Source organism: Macrobrachium nipponense, chromosome 16 (genome assembly GCF_015104395.2).
Source record: "Macrobrachium nipponense isolate FS-2020 chromosome 16, ASM1510439v2, whole genome shotgun sequence".
Taxonomy (NCBI): Eukaryota; Metazoa; Arthropoda; class Malacostraca; order Decapoda; family Palaemonidae; genus Macrobrachium; species Macrobrachium nipponense.
This window is the reverse complement of record NC_087209.1, coordinates 64,909,235-64,930,427: the sequence shown is the minus strand read 5'-3', so window position 1 is coordinate 64,930,427 and position 21,193 is coordinate 64,909,235. Positions and strand designations below refer to the sequence as shown.

At 39.7% G+C, this 21,193-nt stretch overlaps 2 protein-coding genes across 2 annotated transcripts in view; one reads left to right on the top strand and one right to left on the bottom strand.

Moving 5' to 3' along the window:
• LOC135195782 (uncharacterized) overlaps positions 1-9,649 on the top strand; it is a 49,863-nt gene extending 40,214 nt beyond the window's left edge. Inside the window, exons 5-10 of the mRNA XM_064222254.1 lie at positions 368-601; positions 1,108-1,268; positions 1,485-1,648; positions 1,928-2,026; positions 4,175-4,347; positions 6,069-9,649. Coding sequence (XP_064078324.1) covers positions 368-601; positions 1,108-1,268; positions 1,485-1,648; positions 1,928-2,026; positions 4,175-4,347; positions 6,069-6,251 — 1,014 coding nt within the window. The 3' untranslated portion in view covers positions 6,252-9,649. The remainder of the gene's footprint in view (positions 1-367; positions 602-1,107; positions 1,269-1,484; positions 1,649-1,927; positions 2,027-4,174; positions 4,348-6,068) is intronic.
• LOC135195786 (ribosomal RNA processing protein 1 homolog B-like) overlaps positions 7,103-21,193 on the bottom strand; it is a 152,478-nt gene continuing 138,387 nt past the window's right edge. Inside the window, 2 exon segments of the mRNA XM_064222257.1 lie at positions 7,103-8,594; positions 18,067-19,410. Of these exon segments, the coding sequence (XP_064078327.1) occupies positions 8,280-8,594; positions 18,067-19,410 (1,659 nt within the window). The 3' untranslated portion in view covers positions 7,103-8,279.

Below are 21,193 nucleotides of genomic sequence, written 5' to 3'. Positions count from 1 at the left end.
TTTGAGTTTGATTTTTTTTAATTTCATTTTTATCGTTTTTAATTTGAAATTGACCTTTTTCTAATTTGAGGGTAAAAAGCTGTAGTAAGTAAAATTAGATATAAATTCAACTCTGCTGGTGTTGTTATTAATGAAACTTATCATAATTATTATTATTATTATTATTATTAGTAGTAGTAGTAGTAGTAGTAGTAGTAGTAGTAGTAGTAGTAGTTACAGAGGAAAATGTCAAAACAAAATAGCAGATGTAAGTAGAATGAAGTCATTCTTTGTAATTATAGAGTTTTTTGGCTGTACAGTACAACTTTGATGCTTGATGGCTCATTCTTGTCTTAAAGTATAATTTGTTTCCTTTCCTTTCCTTCAGACCATTGAGGAAATGGTGGATGTGATGAATAAATCAGAGGAGGTTGGTAGCGATGATCCACTGATGAACGATTTAATGGAAATTAAAAAAGAAATGAATAACACCAAGGAGGTAACAGTGCGAACGGGTACTCCCAGCGCTGCAGCTGAGACCCCTGACAGATTCATGGACAGAGTCAAGGAACTCTTAGCTGCAAGTGGAATTGAAGCTCAGCTGCCCCTAGATTGTGGAAGGGTAAGAAGGGTGCTGTTTGTAAGTGCTCCAGGGAGCGCTTTCTCATATATCCTGTTAACGGAAACTAAATTTGTTGAAAGTATTAAATGTTAACAGCCAGTAGAGACGTTCGTAAGTTTTTTTTTTTTTAAATTCTTCATCCAAATACCAAAATGTTATATCAAACCTGAGCTTAGGTCCGGCATGGTCGATGATCGTATGAAGGTTTTCTAATTAAGATCAAATACTTATCACATAATATACTTCATAATGAACACGAACTGTTGGAGGACCAGTTGTCACTTTCATGTTCCTCTCTCCGCGTACATGTTCAGAATAATGTGTAGGATGAAAGAGAGAAGTCTAAATCTTACCAATGAACCCCTGCTACATAGAAATATTGGTTAAGCCCTCGAATTATTAGGTCATCGTTAGATTAAAATTAATTGTACTTTGAGTGTTTGAATTTCCGATAAATATGATTAGTAAGATTTTAGTAACTAGCATTTTCTCTTACCACGCTACAGAATCCCTTGAGCCCAGGGGATCCACTTAATCAAGAACCGTTACCATGGGTTGTTGCTCTTGGCTCCCGAGAAGATGGTCGATTCCATTATAGGTGCACTGGAGCAGTTATTGATCCATTTCACGTCCTTACTGATGCAGAATGTGTTACTTCACCCAACATGTACGTTCCGTATGGTTGAATTTTCGTTTCCGTTTGTCTTCCTTTTACGAGAAGTAGGTTTACTTAAAATGTGTACTATGTTAAACAGTATTTCTAGTTGTTCAGTATCCCAACAGGGAAACCAGAAAATCAGTAAGAGGTTACTGTAATCAGTACATTTTTTTAAACTTTCTGGACCTGGCAATTGTCCTCATTGTGACGGATTTTCTCTTGCAGAAATGTGGCTCACATGAATGTTACGGGTGTTGTACCAGAGCCTTATGCCATAGAAAATTTTGTTGTAGGACGCAGAGTACACCCAAGCATCACGGACGCTGACAGTTTACTGAATGGTGACAACATTGGCATTCTAGAACTTGCTTTGCCCCTTGAATTTAATGGTGAGTTCAATAAGTTTGCATTACTATTGAAATAGCACACTTTTTAAGTTTGCATAGTGGTAAAATATCATCCCATTTTTTTTTTTTTTTTTTTTTTAGAATATTGGTTGTCTATGTTTTGTCACTTTACAGAATATGAAAATCACTTTGTTTGGCTGTTTCTCATTACACAATTTTTTTTAAACTATTGCATGTGATATTTCAGTTCACGCTTTATAATAACAAAGGATTCTATAGCTTTCTGCTCTATTGTATTTCTTTTCAATTATATTTTTCCAGATTACATACAGCCCATTTGTCTACCTGGATTATTTGATAAACCAGACCCCGATGAAATAACCAATTCAACTATCCTTGGCTTTGACAATATCAGAGACAGTAAGCATACTTTTTAAATTCTTATTGCATGTGATTTATATTGAGAAAATTTGTAGCAATAATGGAACCTTGTATTTATTGGTTTAGCTTATAAGATGTTTTGTTGATACTGGCAAGTTGCCATTCCCAATTCTCAATGCACAGGCCTTGAGTAAATATTTCGAAATAATAATGCTTACCTACCATTCGATTGTAAACTATTAAGCAGTTCTCCTAGTAAATGACTGAATGAAAGATAAAATTCTTGTTCAGGAAATTGTCTCTCTCAACCATTTTATACAAATACAAAAGAGTTTTAGGAAAGCATACATTGTAATGTACACACACTAAGCCATTTACTTGTACTATTTGTGAGGCACACACTTTTGTTGTTATACCATCAACCCAACTTTCTCATTCATTATTTTTTCAAAGAATTTACACCCTTTTGACCAACGGATCATCTCTCATTCATTCTGCCCAAATGAAGCACTGTTTTGTCTTCTAACTTGTGTTAGCATTTCATCCACATCATTTTATTGTTTACAGTTCTGACCCAGTTCAGACCTCCTTCATTTGCTTAAAAAATGCAATGTATTCATCTCTTGTAGTACAGTATATTCCACTACCTTTGTTAGGGTGCGTACACACGGTCGAACAGTGTTCGTCGGACAAACACATAACAATAAAAAAGTGAGGTGTGCTGATGAGGTAAGAAGTGATCACCACAGACCGACAGGCATTGCCCGTGTTTGTGGTTCGGATCTTCGTGCAGTGTCAGGCAGTAGGTAGCAAGGAACTGTGACTTTGGCGACCAACGATCCCAGAAGTTGTGTGTTTATCTTATGAGCTGAGGCTATGACTTGCTCTGATTTCAACTGACCTGGGCTTAGCTCTATGAAGGAAAAAAAAAAGTGAGCGACACAGACTCTGACGTTAATTTAAGTTTACCAGCAGAACCCCTTGTTAATGAAAGTCAGGTCAGACGTTTATAAAGACAGAAATAAACAAGCAGTAGCAAATAATGGAATAACAGGAGAACTTCAGAGGAGTGGATGACATCTCAATGCAGTGGAAGTGAAGAGGAAAATAGAGACGGTTTAATGTCAGTATAGGCGAGAACTTCGCAGACTTGAAAATTCCAAACTACAGGTCGAAACAGTGCCGAGTCGTCAGCTTCTGCTCAGTGGGTCGCCACAGCTTGAACTAATTAATAAACAAATTGTAATTTATATTGTTAATTCTGATCAATAACAGAAAAAAATCCTGTACACATTGGCATTAAAATGTTTTCAGTTTGTTGCTTCTGGGAAGCAAAAGCATCCACAAACATGCAATATGGCCGGGTATGTAATGTTTTAAAATAAGTGCTGCAAAGAAAAAAAATTTTGAAGACCACAACACTGATGTTCGGCTCAAGAGTTTAAACAGTCTTTGACCGGCGAACGGAGTAGAAATTATGGTATACATCAATATCTGGTAGGACTGTTTGTTGCCAGGAGGTGAGTTCTCAAATATGCGCTTATGACGTCATCATGCTACATGGTACAATATGGTCACACCATGTCCGACGAACACTGCTTGACTGTGTGTACGCACCCATACATAAAATGACCATACTTCACTTCTATAAAGGATAATTTACTTAAGTATACAATTCTTACAACCAAACCCCTTGCCAGATGATTTTCTTCTGTTCCCCTACTTTTGTTTGTTTGTATGGTTTTTACGTTGCATGGAACTAGTGGTTATTCAGCAACGGGACCAACGGCTTTACGTGACTTCCGAACCACGTCATTCCCCTACTTTTGCAGGATTCTCAGTACCACCCCTTTACCTTTCTTACCTCGCCAGCCTAGTGATTTACCTCTACAACTTTCATTCTGCCATAATCATCTTCACATATGCACGATATCACTATCACAATCATTGTATCATTCCCATACAACAGCCTGGCATTTAGGTCACCCCTTACTTTACAAACTTGCAATGTACCTACATCATCATCTTATCCTATAGCTTGTTGCATAAATTGATACATAGTGATTTATCCTTCATCACTTGCAAATATGTTCTCAGGCTATAATTTGTAAGTTTTCCCGAGAATTGTATCGTAAGTGTCGTGGACATCATCATATTTCCTGGAGCACATAGTATCTGCTTTTCCAGCTCGACAAGGACGCGTTGCTGGTCTCTACGCCTGGCCAAATTCCAAGACTTTCGGTGCAGCTGCATGTTACAGTGCCATCAGAAGTTTCAACATGAGGCATCCAGATGAAACATCAAATCTCTTCAAAATCATAACCAAGAATCATCTCTGTGTTGACCGACCTTTTGAGGAGGTGAGTCTTACATTTCATAGATCGCATAAACTTCCCTGATTACACTACTCTTCAGTTAGTATTGAAGGACCAGTTAGTTTATTGGTTGGAAAATCTAAGTACATACATCCAGGCAACACCACCGAATAACTTGAAAGTATTTCATTTGTCCATTTTGTTATAAAAATAAAACTAACACTGAAGGGTAATGTGAGAAGTGATTGTTTACTGTATTTTTAAGAAGAAAGTTTAATGTTTTAGTAATAAGGTTTACTGGATTGTAGAAATAGTTGAACATGAGTTCAGGGTATATTTCACGAAATATGCTAGAATATCAGTACTGATTGGAGAGGCAGTAAGAGATTTATTTGTATATGTTAGTTTTTTTTACAAGTTATATAATTCCATCACATTGAGAAGAAGATTAAATTATATACAGGAATAGCCTATAATATATGATTTTAACAAGAATAAATTTTCCATTTGCTCATTCGTATAATTGTTGAATAATAGCAATTTATATTTTTGTTCATAGCAATCTTATTAATATATATTTCTGTCACATGCCAATTCAGGTGCTTTGATAATAGCAAAAAGATTTATTCATAACTACCGCATTAATTATATAGTATGTATTGCCTATCTTCCATGGGATAGACACTTGGACACACCAGTTTGTACCATCATAATCAAGAAGTCCAATTAATCCTCACAAAATAATCTCACACACACACTCACTCTCTCTCTCTCACTTCACAAATTATATGAAGATGTAAAATTGTAGAACCATGTAGGCATTGAAGGTAAATGCTTTGACAAGATTGCAAGAAGATATTCTTATAAGTGGTTATAACACCTCTAAAACCTATTATAATTAAATAACAGAATATATGTGGAATAAAAATGCGATAGTAACAAGAAAAAAGATCAAGTTACATGTTAAAATCCAGAATTTATCATATCACACAGAATACAACACACAAGTAATTTTGACTTATCTCAGAATTGGCTACTGCTATTCGACTCATTGATATTTGATAAACCTAAATGATTTAATCCCCATATATGTTTATGTACAAATTATAGTAACACTCAAAATTTTTTGTAAATCCACAATACAATCATGAGTGAATGTAAAGTTCTGGAAACACATTTAAAGAAATTAACCCAATTACCAAATTATTAAGGGGCTGTAACTCAATACATATATAAAATCTGAAACTTTATCACCAGTAAAGATGAAGTCTTTGGGCCAGCTTTGTGAGAGCAAAGTGATTTAACTCTGTGATCTTGTTATTAAAGTAATTCTCAGTGTACATCCCATACTTCCTAAAATGCTTCAACAATTTATTATGTTGCACTAATTTGAAGCGTTGGGATCTTCACTTGTGTAGCCTTGTAAGGTTCAGCTTCTAAATATTATAGTAATAATTGTGCTGCCTTCTTAGGATAGGATATAGAACTTTGGTGATATACAGTATTGTCTACCACCAACATTCAAACCTTTAGGGGAGTACATTTACTAGCATGACTTCAGCAGATGCAATACTGAATAATTGGAAACATTTCCTTGTTTATTCATCTTCCAAAAAAAGGAAAAATCAGCATTTGTAATTTCAATCAAGTGTACCTTTGCTTGGGAATATTTTGTCAGTATTTTCAACACTGCAAACCTTGGCCTTTCTGTTCAATGATGATAGTATATAATGAATATGCAGGTTTCATGCATATATTACTTGCAGGTTGGAAAATCCATTGTTGTAAGAGAAGACCCTAAGACAGGACGTGTACAGTTGCTTGGTGTAGGACCAATTGCAAATGCCAAGAAAACCAATCCAATAGCCTACACCCTAGTTCAGCCACATCGCTTCTGGATTGAATTAGTTCTGAAGAAATTCAAGGACAATGTTACACGTTTATCTTGAATGCCTCTCATTATTTATCATCTTAGGCTGTTCCAAGTTTGAAGGGTAAAGAAGAGAAATGGTTAAACACCATAGCCAAGATGATTTAAACAAGTCATCTTGTGCAAACTGGTTATCATTCTAGTCTATTTATTGTGCATTGGTTGTTATTGATTATGATGGAAGATTTTTCTTGAATGCATGGGCATTTAGTATTAATATACCACTTAAATTATGATTAAGGTTCATATTTCTTTACATTTTATCACCTTTAGTACTATTGTAGTGGCTTTACCTACTTGTAAGCTCATTGCAAAGATTAATTCCATTGCAGGTATTCTGTATTTACTAACATGGTAGAAAAATTAATGGTATAACTTAATGAGCAGGAAGCATTATCACAGATTCTGTGTGGTGAAACTCCTCCCTTACAGTGTCCCCAGTAATAAAGTACTTATTTAGTCATTAGTCTCTGATAAGCAGTTGAAAAATGAAAACTAATTCAACAACTACCAAATAGCATTCAGTGTTCCATCTAGCTCATGAATTACAGTACTGTATGCCAACTTTAGTTTTAATCATGGATTCAATAGCTTCAGCAAATTAAGAGGGTGTATGTGATACACTGCCAGCCTTTTTGTATTAATTGTAAAGTTCTCTGAACAAACATGGGTATATCAACTGAGCAATGTGTTTTATAACTAGAAGTAAGTGACAGTGAAGGACCATCCTTAAAGAGTAATCAGTTGGTAAATAGAACCCTTCAGGTTCACAAGTCAAGGAACCTTTTTTACCAGTTATTTTTCCTTTGATAGTATATAAATTAAAAACTAATTTTTCATGGTTAGACCAAAGGGATGAATTACATACAGTGAAAAATGTTGTTTATCTTGTACACTATACATTATTTACTCTGCCTTTACATGACTAATTTCCATGTAAAAACACAAATTTGTATGACTGATTTCTATGTAAAAAAAACAAATTTGTACGACCGATTTCCATGTAAAAACACAAATTCGTGTAGGCTACCTTAAATGGGACATACTGTACATACAGAGGCCACCTACATTCTAGGTAACTTCATCACAGTGGGACATGAAGTTAACTGAACATTTCCATGGTTAAACACAATCCTTTAAAAACCAATATTTGGAATAGTACAGTACATACTTTTTTACTTACATAGCAGTGCATGTTTAGGAAATTCACAGCTACACAAAAATGAGAGGAGCAATAAATTACTGTAGTACTTGTGAAACTAATGATATTCATGAATTACTAACTGAAGTAGTGAAACTAATGATATTCATGAATTACTAACTGAAGTAGTAAGATAAAATAGTACATTTTCTAAAGTTACTACCTCAATTACTTCTTTTACAGCACCAATCACACTGGTTCACTGCATAATGCCTAAGCACTTAACCAAACATGTTTTATTACAAGTGTAAAATCAATGGTTTATAAATACAATTGATACTAAGCCATCCTGGAAATTTATGAATTTTCTTAAAATCCATACTGCATCAAATTAGTTATGTGGATGAATAAAATCAATACTGAGCCATCATGGAAATTCATGATTTAAAAAAAAAAAATTCACATTGCATCAAAATGATTATGTTCAAACAGAATGTCTTAGTCATTTTAAATTTAAAACTATATTATATTGCTATCATTTGGCTGAAACTTACAACCAAATTTAATAAAAAATTTCAAGGTAGTCAGAACTTAATATTTTGAATACAGTACTGTATAACATTTTAATTTAAAACCGTCATATTGCTATTATTTGGCTAAAACTTGCAAACAACAAATTTAAAGGAAAGTTAACAGTTTGCATACAGCACTGTACATGCTATACAGGTGATAAGTGTTTTCATATAAAAATGTATTTAGTCTAATATTCCTTGGATAGTCTCATGGAATATTAATTTTACTTTGAAACTGACTTAAGGGATATTAATTTCAAAGTAATCTGTCTTTGTATTAAACAAGAGTATTGGTATTTGCTAAGTATATTATTATTTTCAATTACAAAATTGCTTAAAAGAAATCAGAGGCTTTGGATCTATTCATCTTTCTTGCCTTGGGAGATTTATTTTTCAATATTGGAGAGGCTGACTTAGCACCAGGAGATTTTCTAATTACATTTTTAAGAATCTTCAATGCTGGTCTGCCTACAAGAATTGGAGATGGAGAAGGTTTTAAGACTGGAGCTTTAGGCCTCCTGTCTGCACTATAAGGAATCTGGGGGCTATTTCTTACTGAATGCTCGTAATCTTTAAAATCATGCTCTTGATTCTGTTTCAAGTTGATCTTGATTGTCCTTTCTTTTGTTTTTGGAGTCTTTGGAGTTCCCTGTTAAGGCAAAGAAAATGAATTTCATGAAATTACAAACATTTACAAAAGAAGTGGTATCACCTTAAGTCATCTTAAATCAAGTCAGGATCTTATAATAGCAGTATATTCTACTCTAAAGCTAAAGCTAAAAATCAAATTCTAAGGCCAGATATTGGAACAATAATTACAAACTTGCTTCAAAATAAAATATCAGACTATAACCGAACAGAAATTAAACATAGAGTATAAAACAATTTCAACAAGTTTAGTTTGGTTGATATTAAAAATTTCTACGAAAAAATCCTATCACATAATTCTAATATCAATACTATTTCCACTGCAAATCATTATATTTTCTAAATCAAAGTAAATAAATTTTAAAATCCTGATAATAATCCATCAATTTGTAAGTGTTCCGATACCTGTCACCACAATTACATCCTCACTAATTACAAATACCACTACAATAAACTAATCATTTGCAAACTTCATTAAACTACTAATTTAGTTTCCTTAACATGTAACAAAAGATGCAAGTACAATAAATGAATCAAGATCAAAATGGATATCAAAACTAAAAATACTAAGGTGTTATAATATATACTATAACACTGGGCTGTGATCGAGTCAATGCAGATGACAACTGAAAATCAAATGATACTCAGACACTAACTGGACTATTTTGCAGATTATGCCATGAGGAGAAAATGCCTAATGATTGAGAACCAAAGAAAGGTATCCTGATTGAATGTGGTAAGCATAGAGGCATTACACTACGTCAGTTGTAATGAAAATATTTATTACGCTTACCCTCCATACGTTAGACAGAAAATGGTTAAAAGCTTTACCCGAGACCAGTTATACATATATAAAGAACTGAAGACCAGTATGTAGGCCTAAAGCTAACTGAAATTATCTAAGTAAAACCGGTGTGGTTTTTAAGGAGTATTTACAATAAAAGTGAGGTGCTGTGTATGTTATGTGGTAACTATATTCATGCTCCCTTGACAGTGTTTTATTACTGTTTTGGCAGTGATCCTTCTGTCAACCAACAATAAAGAATAGAAACTCCATCACCTGCCTTTGATTAAGCTTCCCTTCAAAATACAACAAATATGGCTAAAAGTACCCTGCAGAGGAAAGTAGTCTTATGGAAATTCAAAGATCTGAGATGAAGTCACCAACAAGACAAGTGACTGATTATATTTAATCTATGCTGTTCAGCAGAGATATTAGCAGTTCACAGACTTCTATCATCCTTTGTTGAAGAAGACTGGGATGATTACATTATGCAGTTGGACCAAAATTTTTTGGCTAATGATTTATGGGCCCATCAAAACTTTGTTGGCTTTTGAGGAACCAAACTAAGTTGTACAAAGAGCTTGCAGAACGGGCTAGACAACATGTTTCCCCAAAGCCTATTGCCATAGGCAGATGATACAAATTCTTTAATTAAAAACTGGTGAAACTATTTCACAATAAAATGTAGTTGATAAAACTTGTTTTAACATGTCTGAAAATCTTTAGGGGGACAAGATAGTTCAAAATAAATTGATGAGTGAACGGGAATAGGATCTTGATAGTAAGGGAAAGCCCTTAAACTTGAAACAGATGATCAAAATGTAAAGGAAGTACATGGGTGGTACATAAAATGATAACTTGCAAGGTTTATCCGGTAATGAATATGAACTCCTCAGAGTCAGAAAGCCTCAAAGAACAAAATTAGAGCATGAGCTCTTAGAAACCAAAGAATGCCTCTTGAGAAACTGGAGAGGCACCTTGCAAGGGTGGCACCAGAAGGATGCGGTTTGGCTCATAGAAAGGAGATATTGGCACCTCCATCTAATCATCTTTACCTCTGCATTTTACACAGGTGTCCTGTCTGTCATGAACAAAAGAATAAAGCCTGGTATTACACCTTCTTACCTTACAAAATCTGTAAGACTTTCCACTCACTACCTTCTTTGCAAGACATGCTAAATAATCAACAAATCCAAAGATATTCAAAGCCAGAAAACAATTTAAAAAAATTTATACAGCTCTTTCTAATACACATTCTGACCTGATGATAAGTGAAAAAACTGAGGCAACACACTCGAACAAGCGGTTCACCCAGAGGGAATGGGTGTAAAGATTATATAAAATGAATAATCCTACTAATCAATTCATTTTTTAAGATGTTTCACAGTGTTGCCCTCCCACTGGAATAGGGAATTCACTGAAAAAATATATACCAATGGGGTGTTTAATTAAAAAAATATACCAATGTCAAATCTGTGAAAACCCACATTGCTGAATATTGGTTGTTTGTATGGTGAGAGTTAGTAAGGATCTTGACTTCAAGGGAGCAAGTAATGCCTCTGTCTCGCATGACTCTTTTTAGAAATTTGCTCATAAATATAACAAAGGGTTGCTGTTCTTATCCTTTATAATAGTAGTGTGTCAATTACAATGTAATTTTGCAAAATATTAGAAAAGATGTATAATGCAGATTTACGTAAATATTTACAACAAATATCCTCAGAATTTGTTACTGATGTTATTTCTTATCTGTTTTGATACTGTGTGAGCTGTAATTATAATTTTACAAAATAAAATAAAATTATTTTTTAGAAAAAACTTTTATAACTTTGTAAAATTTACATGTGTTGTAAAATCACAAGTTGTCGAATATTGTATTTTTCCTAACTATACAAACCTGAGGTCCTTTAACAATAGGAATGTAACTTAGCAGCAGCTGGAACCGGTCGTAAGCTTTGAACAAGTGGGTTCGGTGGTTAACTGCTTTTCCGACAGTCGGCGGTCCGCGCGACTGAGAGGTGAGGAGTCACTTTGCTTTAGGCCCAGGAAAACCAGAGTGAGGGGTGGCATGAGGTGGGACTATGTGTAAAGGACCTCAAGTTTGTATAGTTAGGAAAAATACAATTTTCAACAAATTGTTATTTGTTCCGATACGTAATACAAACCATCGGTCCTTTAACAATAGGAAGACTCACTTATTGGTGGGTGGAATCTGAGTCTTATGAACAGACTGGTGTTCGTTCGACCTTGGTTCCCTCCCTGGTCGTAAGAGCAAAGGGGAGGGATCCTAGCCTCTGCCCAGCTGATCGGGGTGTGCACTGCAGGATCAGTGGTCAGACCTCTGGACCAAATTTATAAGAGGGAGGCAAGCATACCTCTTATAAATAGCAAGCAAGAACTAGTTCCTACTTCAAGAGCCAATATGAAGTCATGGGTTTGTCTCTTGTTGGCCTCCACTCCCCCCTTTGTTAGGGGAGTGGTGGATAACTGCTCCTATCCCTACTGAAAGGGATAGGATGGAGCTCGGTCAAGTAGCTTGCCTGCATCTGCCTCCTGTCCAGCGTAGTGACGACCGTGGCCCTCTGCCCACAGGAAGAGGGGGAGCTTCTCTCGGCGAAGGAAAACGAGGAAATCTGCTACCTGCTGAAGCATGGCTCTGAGAGGAGAGAGACCCCGTCCACGACACCAACCACAGAAGACAGACCACTTTCCCTAGTATACAGCTGCAGAGGACTGTCTGAGGTACCCAGCCATCTCTGTTGCTGCTTGGCAAGAAAAGCCTCTCGCTCGCAAGAGATGGTGGATAACAGCCAGCCGTGAAGATACAGGGACCGAACCAACCAGTGGTACCGTTCCCCGTGTGGCTGGCACAGGAGGCTGTGCCAAGGGGGAATCTCTCTCGGTGCTTCAGCGAGCAGAGCCAGCAGGTCCGGATACCAAACGGCCTGAGGCCATTTGGGCGCAACCAGAATCATCTGAAGATTCGCGGTGACCAGCACCCTGCTGATCACTTTGCGAATCAGACAGAACGGGGGAAAGGCGTAAGTGAAGAGGTTGTCCCATGGATGTTAAAGAGCATCCTCTGCAACTGCCCATGGGTCTGGCACAACTGAGTAGAAAACCTGGAGTTTTCTGTTGTGCTGGGTGACGAACAGATCCACGACTGGACGCCCCCACAGGTTGAAGAGCCTTTCCACTGAAGAGACTGCAGGTAAAGACGCCCAAGAGGGACTAACTTCTTCAGAGACGACAGGTGACCGATCACAACCTGCCACTGCTGAGCTGGCTGCTCCTGTAGGGACAGGAATCGTCTGGCCGCCTCCCTGAACCTGCTGATCCGTGTGTCTGCGGGGAAGACTTGCCCTGCTACTGTATCGATCAACATACCCAGGTACTTCATCCTGTTTGGGCTCGAGATCCGACTTCTTGAAATTTACTACGATCCCAAGATCGCTGCAGAATTCGAGGAGTCGATCCCTGTCTTGTAGCAACTGCGAGCGGGAGCTTGCCAGGACCAACCAATCGTCAAGATACCTCAGAAGAAGTATCCCTACCGAATGGGCCCAAGCCGAAACCAGAGTGAACACTTGCGTGAACACCTGTGGGGCTGTTGAGAGACCGAAACAAAGTGCCCTGAACTGGTACACCTTCCCGTCGAGGATGAAGTGGAGGTACTTCCTGGAGGACTGATGGATGGGTATCTGGAAATACCCGTCCTTCAGGTCCACAGAAAGCATGAAGTCATTCTCCCTGATGGACTCGAGCACTGAACGTGTTGTTTCTTTCCATCGTGAACCGAGTCTGGCAAACGAATCGGTTCAAATGAAAGAGATCTATCACCGGGCGCCAGCACCCCAAGGACTTCTCCACCAGGAAAAGTCGACTGTAGAAGCCCCGTGACTGATCCCATACGATCTCTACAGCTCGTTTGCTCAGCATGGCTTTTACTTCCTGCCGAAGCGCCACGTCCCTGGCAGAACCAGGAACGTACGTTTGTAGATGGACCGAGTTGGAGGTGAGGGATGGCCGAGACTCGAAGGGTAGTAGATATCCCTCATGAAGGACAAAGGACATTTACTATCCAGGTCTCTGCTCCGTAGCGCTGCCAAGTTGCCCAATGGCTCGCCAGGCACCCCCCACTTCCGGCAGAAGGTGAGGGGGAACACCGTCCCTAGCGTTTCCCTCTTCTCTTCGACTTCTTCTTCCCGGCTCCTCCCCAAGAGAAGGAGGGCTGGTTACGGTCGCTCCTTACAGTTGAAGTCGAAGGCAGCCTTTCCTCTCAGCTTCAACAAAACAATCGTCTTAGCCGCAGAGGAAGCGCTAGCTAAACTCTTAGGCTTAGCTGCAGTGGCTCGAGGCTGCCCAGCTCCAAGACTGCCTGGTGGACTAGACAGTCACTGTCGTCAGTGCGCCGTTGTTCCACTGCAGCATCCACCATCTCTCTGGGGAAGAGAGAGGAGGAACTCCGCACCAGTCCATTGTGAAGACCCAAGGCCGCCTTGCACCCTGCCGACCTGGTTACTTGAGTGAGGACAGCGTCCCTATGCCTCAGAACCAGGTTGGCCCACAGGTTGGCCGTCTGGTGGGCCAGGTAGGAGATAGCCCTACCTCCAGACTGGCACAGTCTCACAAAAGCCAGGTCCCCTTCAGGAGTGATGTTTCCCGAAGAAGCAACGACCTTAGATACTGTGAGGGATCACAGGTCTATCCAGGAGACTGCTTGGAATGCTGCCATGGCAGTTGATTCCAACGCAAGTGCCTCTTGCTGCGAGAACCAGAGGTTCTCTGACAGCAGGTGCTGAAGAGACACCCCAGGAGTTAGCCTAGCCAGCTCCGGGTTAACCTGCTTGGGCGGCAGAGGGTCCTCCGTTGGCACGTAGAAGCGCCTCTGTCGTAGTAGGGGTGGGGGAAGGAGCTTGGACGACCTGCCAGACCGAAGCAAACCCTCCTGTCCAGAGACGAGAGCGTCCACCTGTCTCAGCACACTGTCGGCCAAGGCTGATCGCGGCAGACCCATCGTCGTCCTGGGTTCCTTTTTAGGTCCCCAGAACGACTCCATCGAATGACCTCTGGATCTCAGGAGTGACTGCGTCTTGCGGAGACGGACTGTCCAGCCCGTCTAGTGAGAATGCCTCCCAAGACCCTCCTCCTTCCACAGGAGGAACAACAACAGACCCCTCATTCGCAGTGGGAGTGAGGCCTGTCCTCACGGCACATCACACTCGGCTGGTCCAGGCGACCGAGGGGACCGCTTCCTTGCCTCAGCCCGCAGCCGGTCTGGGACCGTTGTGTCAACCCTGGGTACTGGCGGCTCGCCACGAGAGCGATCACTGGCCTGGTGGGAGTTACCTGGGCGACTCCACCAATCTTCCACTCCGTGCCTGGAATCCTGGCGGCGAGCGAACTTGGTTGCTTGGGTCTTGGCTGCACGGTCACCAGCGGGCGACCGTACACTCGGTACCTCTCACGAACGAGAGGCCGAGACGGTACCTGGTGTCGAGGCAGAACCTCTGGTGCCTGGCGAGGAGGTACCGGTGTTAGCCAGTACTCCTCCGGTCCCCGTCTTCTTCTTCCTTGCTGAAGGAGAGATGGGCCCCGTTCCCGAAGAAACAGGAGGACCAGCGGAAGTCCCAACCGACGGACCCTTAGAGGTCTCAGAGCGAGACTTCTTGGGGGGGGAGGAGGCTACCTTCTTCTTCCTCGGCTGTGGGGCCTTGGAAGTTGAAGGGGAAGCGGCGGCAGCAGACAACGACGAAGAAGGTGACGACACCTTCCTCTTCTTCTTCGTCAGCTTCCTCAGGACCACCGTCAGGTCCTCCAGCCAGGACGGAGCCGGGGCAGCTGCCGAAGCAACAGGGCCCGGCTGCACCTGTCCAGAAGGACCTGGGGTGGAGGCAGCAACACCACGGGCAGGAACTGGTGCAGGAGCGGCAAGCACAGGAACAGGAGGCGGAGCAGGAACCAGCGGCATCCTAGTTACTGGCAGACAAACCTGAGGAAGAAAGTGTTGGGTTGATGTGGGGGGGGAGGCAGTTCCCACCCTAAGCGAACGGACGACCCCGAATACAACTGCACATTGGGGTACCTCGCCCCCTCCTCTACAGTCGCCTGATCGAGGGAAGAGGAGTGAGATACACCCCCGAAGGAGAAGGAGCCATATGCAGGAGCTGTAATGGAAGGAGAAAAGAGGAAGACCTGTCCGTAACCAAGGGAGTAACTAGAGAACCCTCCGATGACTCCCTGGCCGGCTTACGCGGTTTCTTCCTCCCTTCAGGATGCTCCCACTGCTCCTCCGACCAAACAATACACAATTCACAGGGCTCGGCGCGAGAGCATTCACGCCCTCGGCACCGAGCACCCAACTCATGAGGATCAACCTCGAAAAGGAATCGAAAGGCCCAACACTTATGGCCCTCCACACCAGGGCACAAGGGGGTCTTTCCGGCTCGCGGATTTCCACGAGACAATACACAAAATACAAAAAAATAACCACCCTGAGCGAACGGACGACCCCGAATACAACTGCACATTGGGGTACCTCGCCCCCTCCTCTACAGTCGCCTGATCGAGGGAAGAGGAGTGAGATACACCCCCCGAAGGAGAAGGAGCCATATGCAGGAGCTGTAATGGAAGGAGAAAAGAGGAAGACCTGTCCGTAACCAAGGGAGTAACTAGAGAACCCTCCGATGACTCCCTGGCCGGCTTACACGGTTTCTTCCTCCCTTCATAATGCTCCCACTGCTCCTCCGACCAAACAATACACAATTCACAGGGCTCAGCGCGAGAGCATTCACGCCCTCAGCACCGAGCACCCAACTCATGAGGATCAACCTCGAAAAGGAATCGAAAGGCCCAACACTTATGGCCCTCCACACCAGGGCACAAGGGGGTCTTTCCGGCTCGCGGGAATCCATTTCCACGAGACAATACACAAAATACAAAAAAATAACCAGGTACTCACGTTATTTTCACACAAGCACACTAGTAAAAGAGAAAGTAATATATCTTCACAAAATGAAGGAGTAATCCAAGCATACGACGAAAGCGGGCAGAGCGGCGAACAACACATCTATCACCCAGTGCGGCCGAAAGCAAAGTTACTCCTCACCTCTCAGTCGCTCGCACTGCCGACTGTCGGACAAGCAGTTAACTACCAAACCCCCTTGTTCGAAGCTTACGACCGGTCCCAGCTGCCGCTAAGTTACATTCCTATTGTTAAAGGACCGATGGTTTGTATTACGTATCGGAGCAAAGAGGCCCTACAAGGATATCAATAGTAATTTTCAACTTCTCGTGGAAGGTAGGGAAAATATTTTAAGAGTTCTTTTTCTTACACCATGTGTATCTGTGTATCTTCCGCTTTCCAATTATGTGTTCTTTTCTAAAATTGGCTGACCTCAAAGTTTAGTTGGTCTGGGGTGCTGCATACTGATTTTTTTTTATCTCTGCTCCTAAGGGTTAAGTCATCTCTAAACTTGCGTCTCATTGTGTAATTGTGTAATTTAAGTGTTGTTTATAGTGATCAGGGGTTTAATTAGATTCAGCGGAGATCCATACTTTGAGCATAACTCATAAGTATTATATGAACAAAATGGCAATGATTGTTGATAACTGTTCAAGATTGCAAAGATTTTCATTGGAAAGTCACATATTTCATATGGTTATAAGTTTATGGTGTTGATACAGAAATGGTTCAAAACTGCTTTCCTTTCATTTTGGAAAGATTTAAAACCCCCTTCTAGATCCACAGCTCTTTCCTACAACCTGATGGAAGCTTTTAAAACCTTCTCATGAGCCATATCATTGACTTTCATGATCTAATACCTGTAAGTAGCTACTTTGTACTACACACACATATGTAAGTCCAATTATAACCTGATTATGAATGGTATGTAATCTGCATTTAAAAATACATACTGTATCACCACCTACATATTTATGAGCTGAAACTGCACAGACAGACAATTAAGAATCTTGCAGAGTACTATACAACAAGAATATACGGTATACAGGCAACCTACAGTAAATACAGAGGTCTCATTCCCAATAAACACAAAGTTTCAATTTTGATGAAATTTCCTAAAAAAAAAAAAAAAAAAAAAAAAAAAAAAAAAAAAAAAAAAAAAAAAAAAAAAAAATATAGAAGCCACTACACCCTGTAACTACCTATGCCAATATGCCGGTTAACATGAAATAACAAAAATGGTAAACACACAATTCAAGGATTTCAACTAAGAGTCTGCAAACTATCAGATTAAAAAAACAGTAACTTTCAGTTACTGAAACAGAAGGTTCTTTGTCACACTACAACTTATCTGGCTTTCCTCCAAGCAATTCAAGTGTACTCTCTTAAACTGGCATCAGCAAAAGTTAACTGGTTAATTTTCGATGTAAAAATACAAAAGACTTGAAGTAGGAAATATGAAAGCTTGGCAAATACTTATGAATAACAGAGAAATCATACCTTTTCACAAATACTTTGGTTTTTGAGTAACCAAACAAAGAAATATATTTTTACCAACAAATTAAAAATATGCAGAAACTTAGAGGGTACAAGAGGAAGACCTTTCTGTTAGTAATTTCAAAGATTATTGAGCAGAAAGATAACCAACACAACCACAACCTGAAGGTAATAATTTAATGTCTAAGAAAATGACAAAAAAAAAAAAAACTAAAAATTGTCTCATACCTTTGGGCTATTAAAAGCTGCACTTTTTCTTTTCTCAAGTTTCATGTTTCTTCTGTTCTTAATGAATATTTCAATATCTTCTTTCAAAGATCTTTTATACAGGGATCCATTTTCGTCTCCAGAAAAATTCATAGTCAGCTCTTTTGCTTTACTAGGTGTTTTCTTAGGTGACTTTCCAACAGCAGAAGTAATCTGTGCATTGACCGGTGATGCAACAATGGAATTTTCAGCTTTTTTCACATTTTTCTTTTTAGATTCCTTAGCACTAGTCTTCACTTGGTCACTTTTCATATCAATCTTTACTGCATTACTTTCCATACCAATTTTCCCACTATTGCGTTTCTTCTTTGCTTTTGTTTTTATTTCAGAAACTTCCTGAGAAAGAACTTTATTACTCTTCTGTTCTGATTTTCCTTCAACTACAATTGTTTTATTTATTATTTTTTCTTTTGATTCTACAGTGAATTGAGAAACACCCTTAGAAGCAACTGAAGCATTTCCTTTGCTCAAGATTAAGGGGTCTCCATAAGTTTCAGAAGCTGCAGAAGAGACAACTTCTTTACTTTGTTTAGCAATAGTTTCTTTCTCTTTTCCAAATGACTTACCTTGGCTGATTCTGTTTATGTTAGATGAGCTTTCTTTAAATCCATCACCTCTTACTTTTTTCTTTTTTTTCTTTATTTTCTTGGGCTGATCAGAAGTCATACCCTCTGATTTTCCTGGCAGTGTGGAAACTGTGGCCAAAAGCATTGTAGAGTTACCGATATCCTGACTTTTCTCAGCAACCTTCTCTACCATAGGTATATGCTTTTGTTCCGCCCCACTCTGTTCTTTACTACACATAAGGGTTACTTCAAAACCTGAACTAGAAGAAAGCTTGCTCTTTCCTTCTAAGCTATCAGGTGTAATGGCAGACACTTCAAACCCTGCTGACTTATTTTTTTTAATCTTCTTTTGTACTTTAGCATTTGTTTTTGCAGATTTCTTTTTCTTTTTTAATGGCTTGGCATTGTCACTAGCGATCTCCATACTCTTTCTCTTCAAAGGCATACTGGTAATATTTGGCACCCCTACTTCCTGCGTTATCATACTAAGCTTTCTCTCCACAGCCTTCACACGGTTTGCTTCAGCTGCAACGAGTTGTTTAGAAAGTGCTTTCTTCTTAGTAAGAGGGACAGTTTTCTTTTCAAGCCTTTTTAATTTTTTTAATTTCTGTTTCTTCTTGCGACGCTTTTTGTCATCCAACCTTGCCTTTATTGACAAGTTTTTCAGGGGATCTGCTTTAAAGTCTTCCATCTCCTTAACATTTGTTTCTTTTACTTCCTTCAATTGACTGTAAAATTCCTGAAAAACAAAATCCATAGTTATCATATATGAAAAATTCTTTTTAATTAATATTTCCTAAATTAACTTATACCTGAAGAAAATTAAGTTAGAAAATAATAATCTCCAAACATAAAAAAAACTGTAGTTTTAATATATGTCCCCTACAGACTACAACACTTGTGATTACCATAAAAAAAGTGAAATAAAATACTAAATAAGGAAATTTCATTAGAATATTTCACAATTATATGGTAAGCGAAAATCAAGTGAAAATTAATGTAAAATATTAAGTAAATAATGCATGACTAAGAAACATACATTAATAAAATACAGAAAGCAAAGAAGGATAAGACAGAGAAAAAAAAAGTGTAAACAATTTACAAACACTGAGCTCACAGATATACAAGATAAGAGAGAAGTAGATATATGCAAATCCAAGGACCAGAACTTGGGGCCTGAGGCCTCTAGGAACTCCCAACATCTTCATAATGAGTAACTTCTTCATACAGACAAGGGAAAGAAAGGGTAAATATAAAAGCAATATTTGGGTCAAAATCCAGTAAAAGGATGCATTAATTGTAATCGTTCATTTGCTACTCCATCATTGTGTCTACTTTTATGGTGGTCACATCACCACGAATATACAAAATGGAGATTTCTAATGAGCCCACAGTTACATTCTAGTCTCTCATTGGGCTTGTTTAAAGGGAAATGGTGGGAGGTGTGGTGGGTGGTGGTGGCGGTGGTGGTGGTGGTGGTGGTGGTGGTGGTGGTGGTGGTGGGGGTGGTGGTTGGGGTGGGGGGGGGGGGGGGGGGGGGGGGGGGGGGGGGGGGGGGGGGGTGGGGGGGGGGGGGGGGGGGGGGGGGGGGGGGGGGGGGGGGGAGGGGGGTGGGGGGGGGGGGGGGGGCGGGGTATTTATTGTCCTTGCAGATATGTCCTAATTCCACCCTCCTTCACTAACCAGTTATTTTCCTGGTGAAATAATAAGCAAAAAAATAAAGTGGCTCCTGAACCACCAATATGGTCTGGCATAAAATGCCAAAACTGATGAGGTTATATGCTAAATTGAAAATTTTTTAATCAATTTGTATTTTTCATAACTAACAAACCAGCTGGAAACTGGTAAAGTTAAAAAATTGTGTACGCAAGGGAATGATGATCTTTGACTCTTAGGAAAAATTCAGGAGAACCCTGTCTCTCCCAGCTATATAAGGGAGATGCATGGCAATATGTTAGCAGTCCTATTATCATAAAAAATGACCCATGACTTTCAAATATGTACCCTTTAACCTTATTCCTCTGAATAATCAACTTGCATCTTTTTTTTTCTCTCTCTTCCAAACACTTTCCAGCAACAATCATCCCGAGGCAGCAGCAACTCCACATTCAGCTTGTGACCTCTTCTCACATCCCAAGGAGTTACATCTAATCCTTATGCTCCTTTATTTTTCCCCATCACTCCAAGCACTTAACCAGGCACTCTCCCTTCAATGTACAGTATTATAAAAACTTCTTTCTTCATAGCCAGCTGTTAGTCAAAAAGATTTTTGTGCTTAGTGGTCTGGTTACATTATCCTTTAAGATACTTTACAAAACAGATTACAAGTTTTTACTAAAACCATGTCATCAAACAGTTTTCCTTTCAACCTCAAGTTCTCAAACACCTACTCTGTATCTCTTTCCCTTTCCTCTGCTTCATTTTCACAATCAAAATCACTCTAAATACCATTTTATTTGTAAGAAACAGTATTTCTTTTGTAACAGCCTTACATTATCCCCTCCAGCCTATGAGAGAGAAAT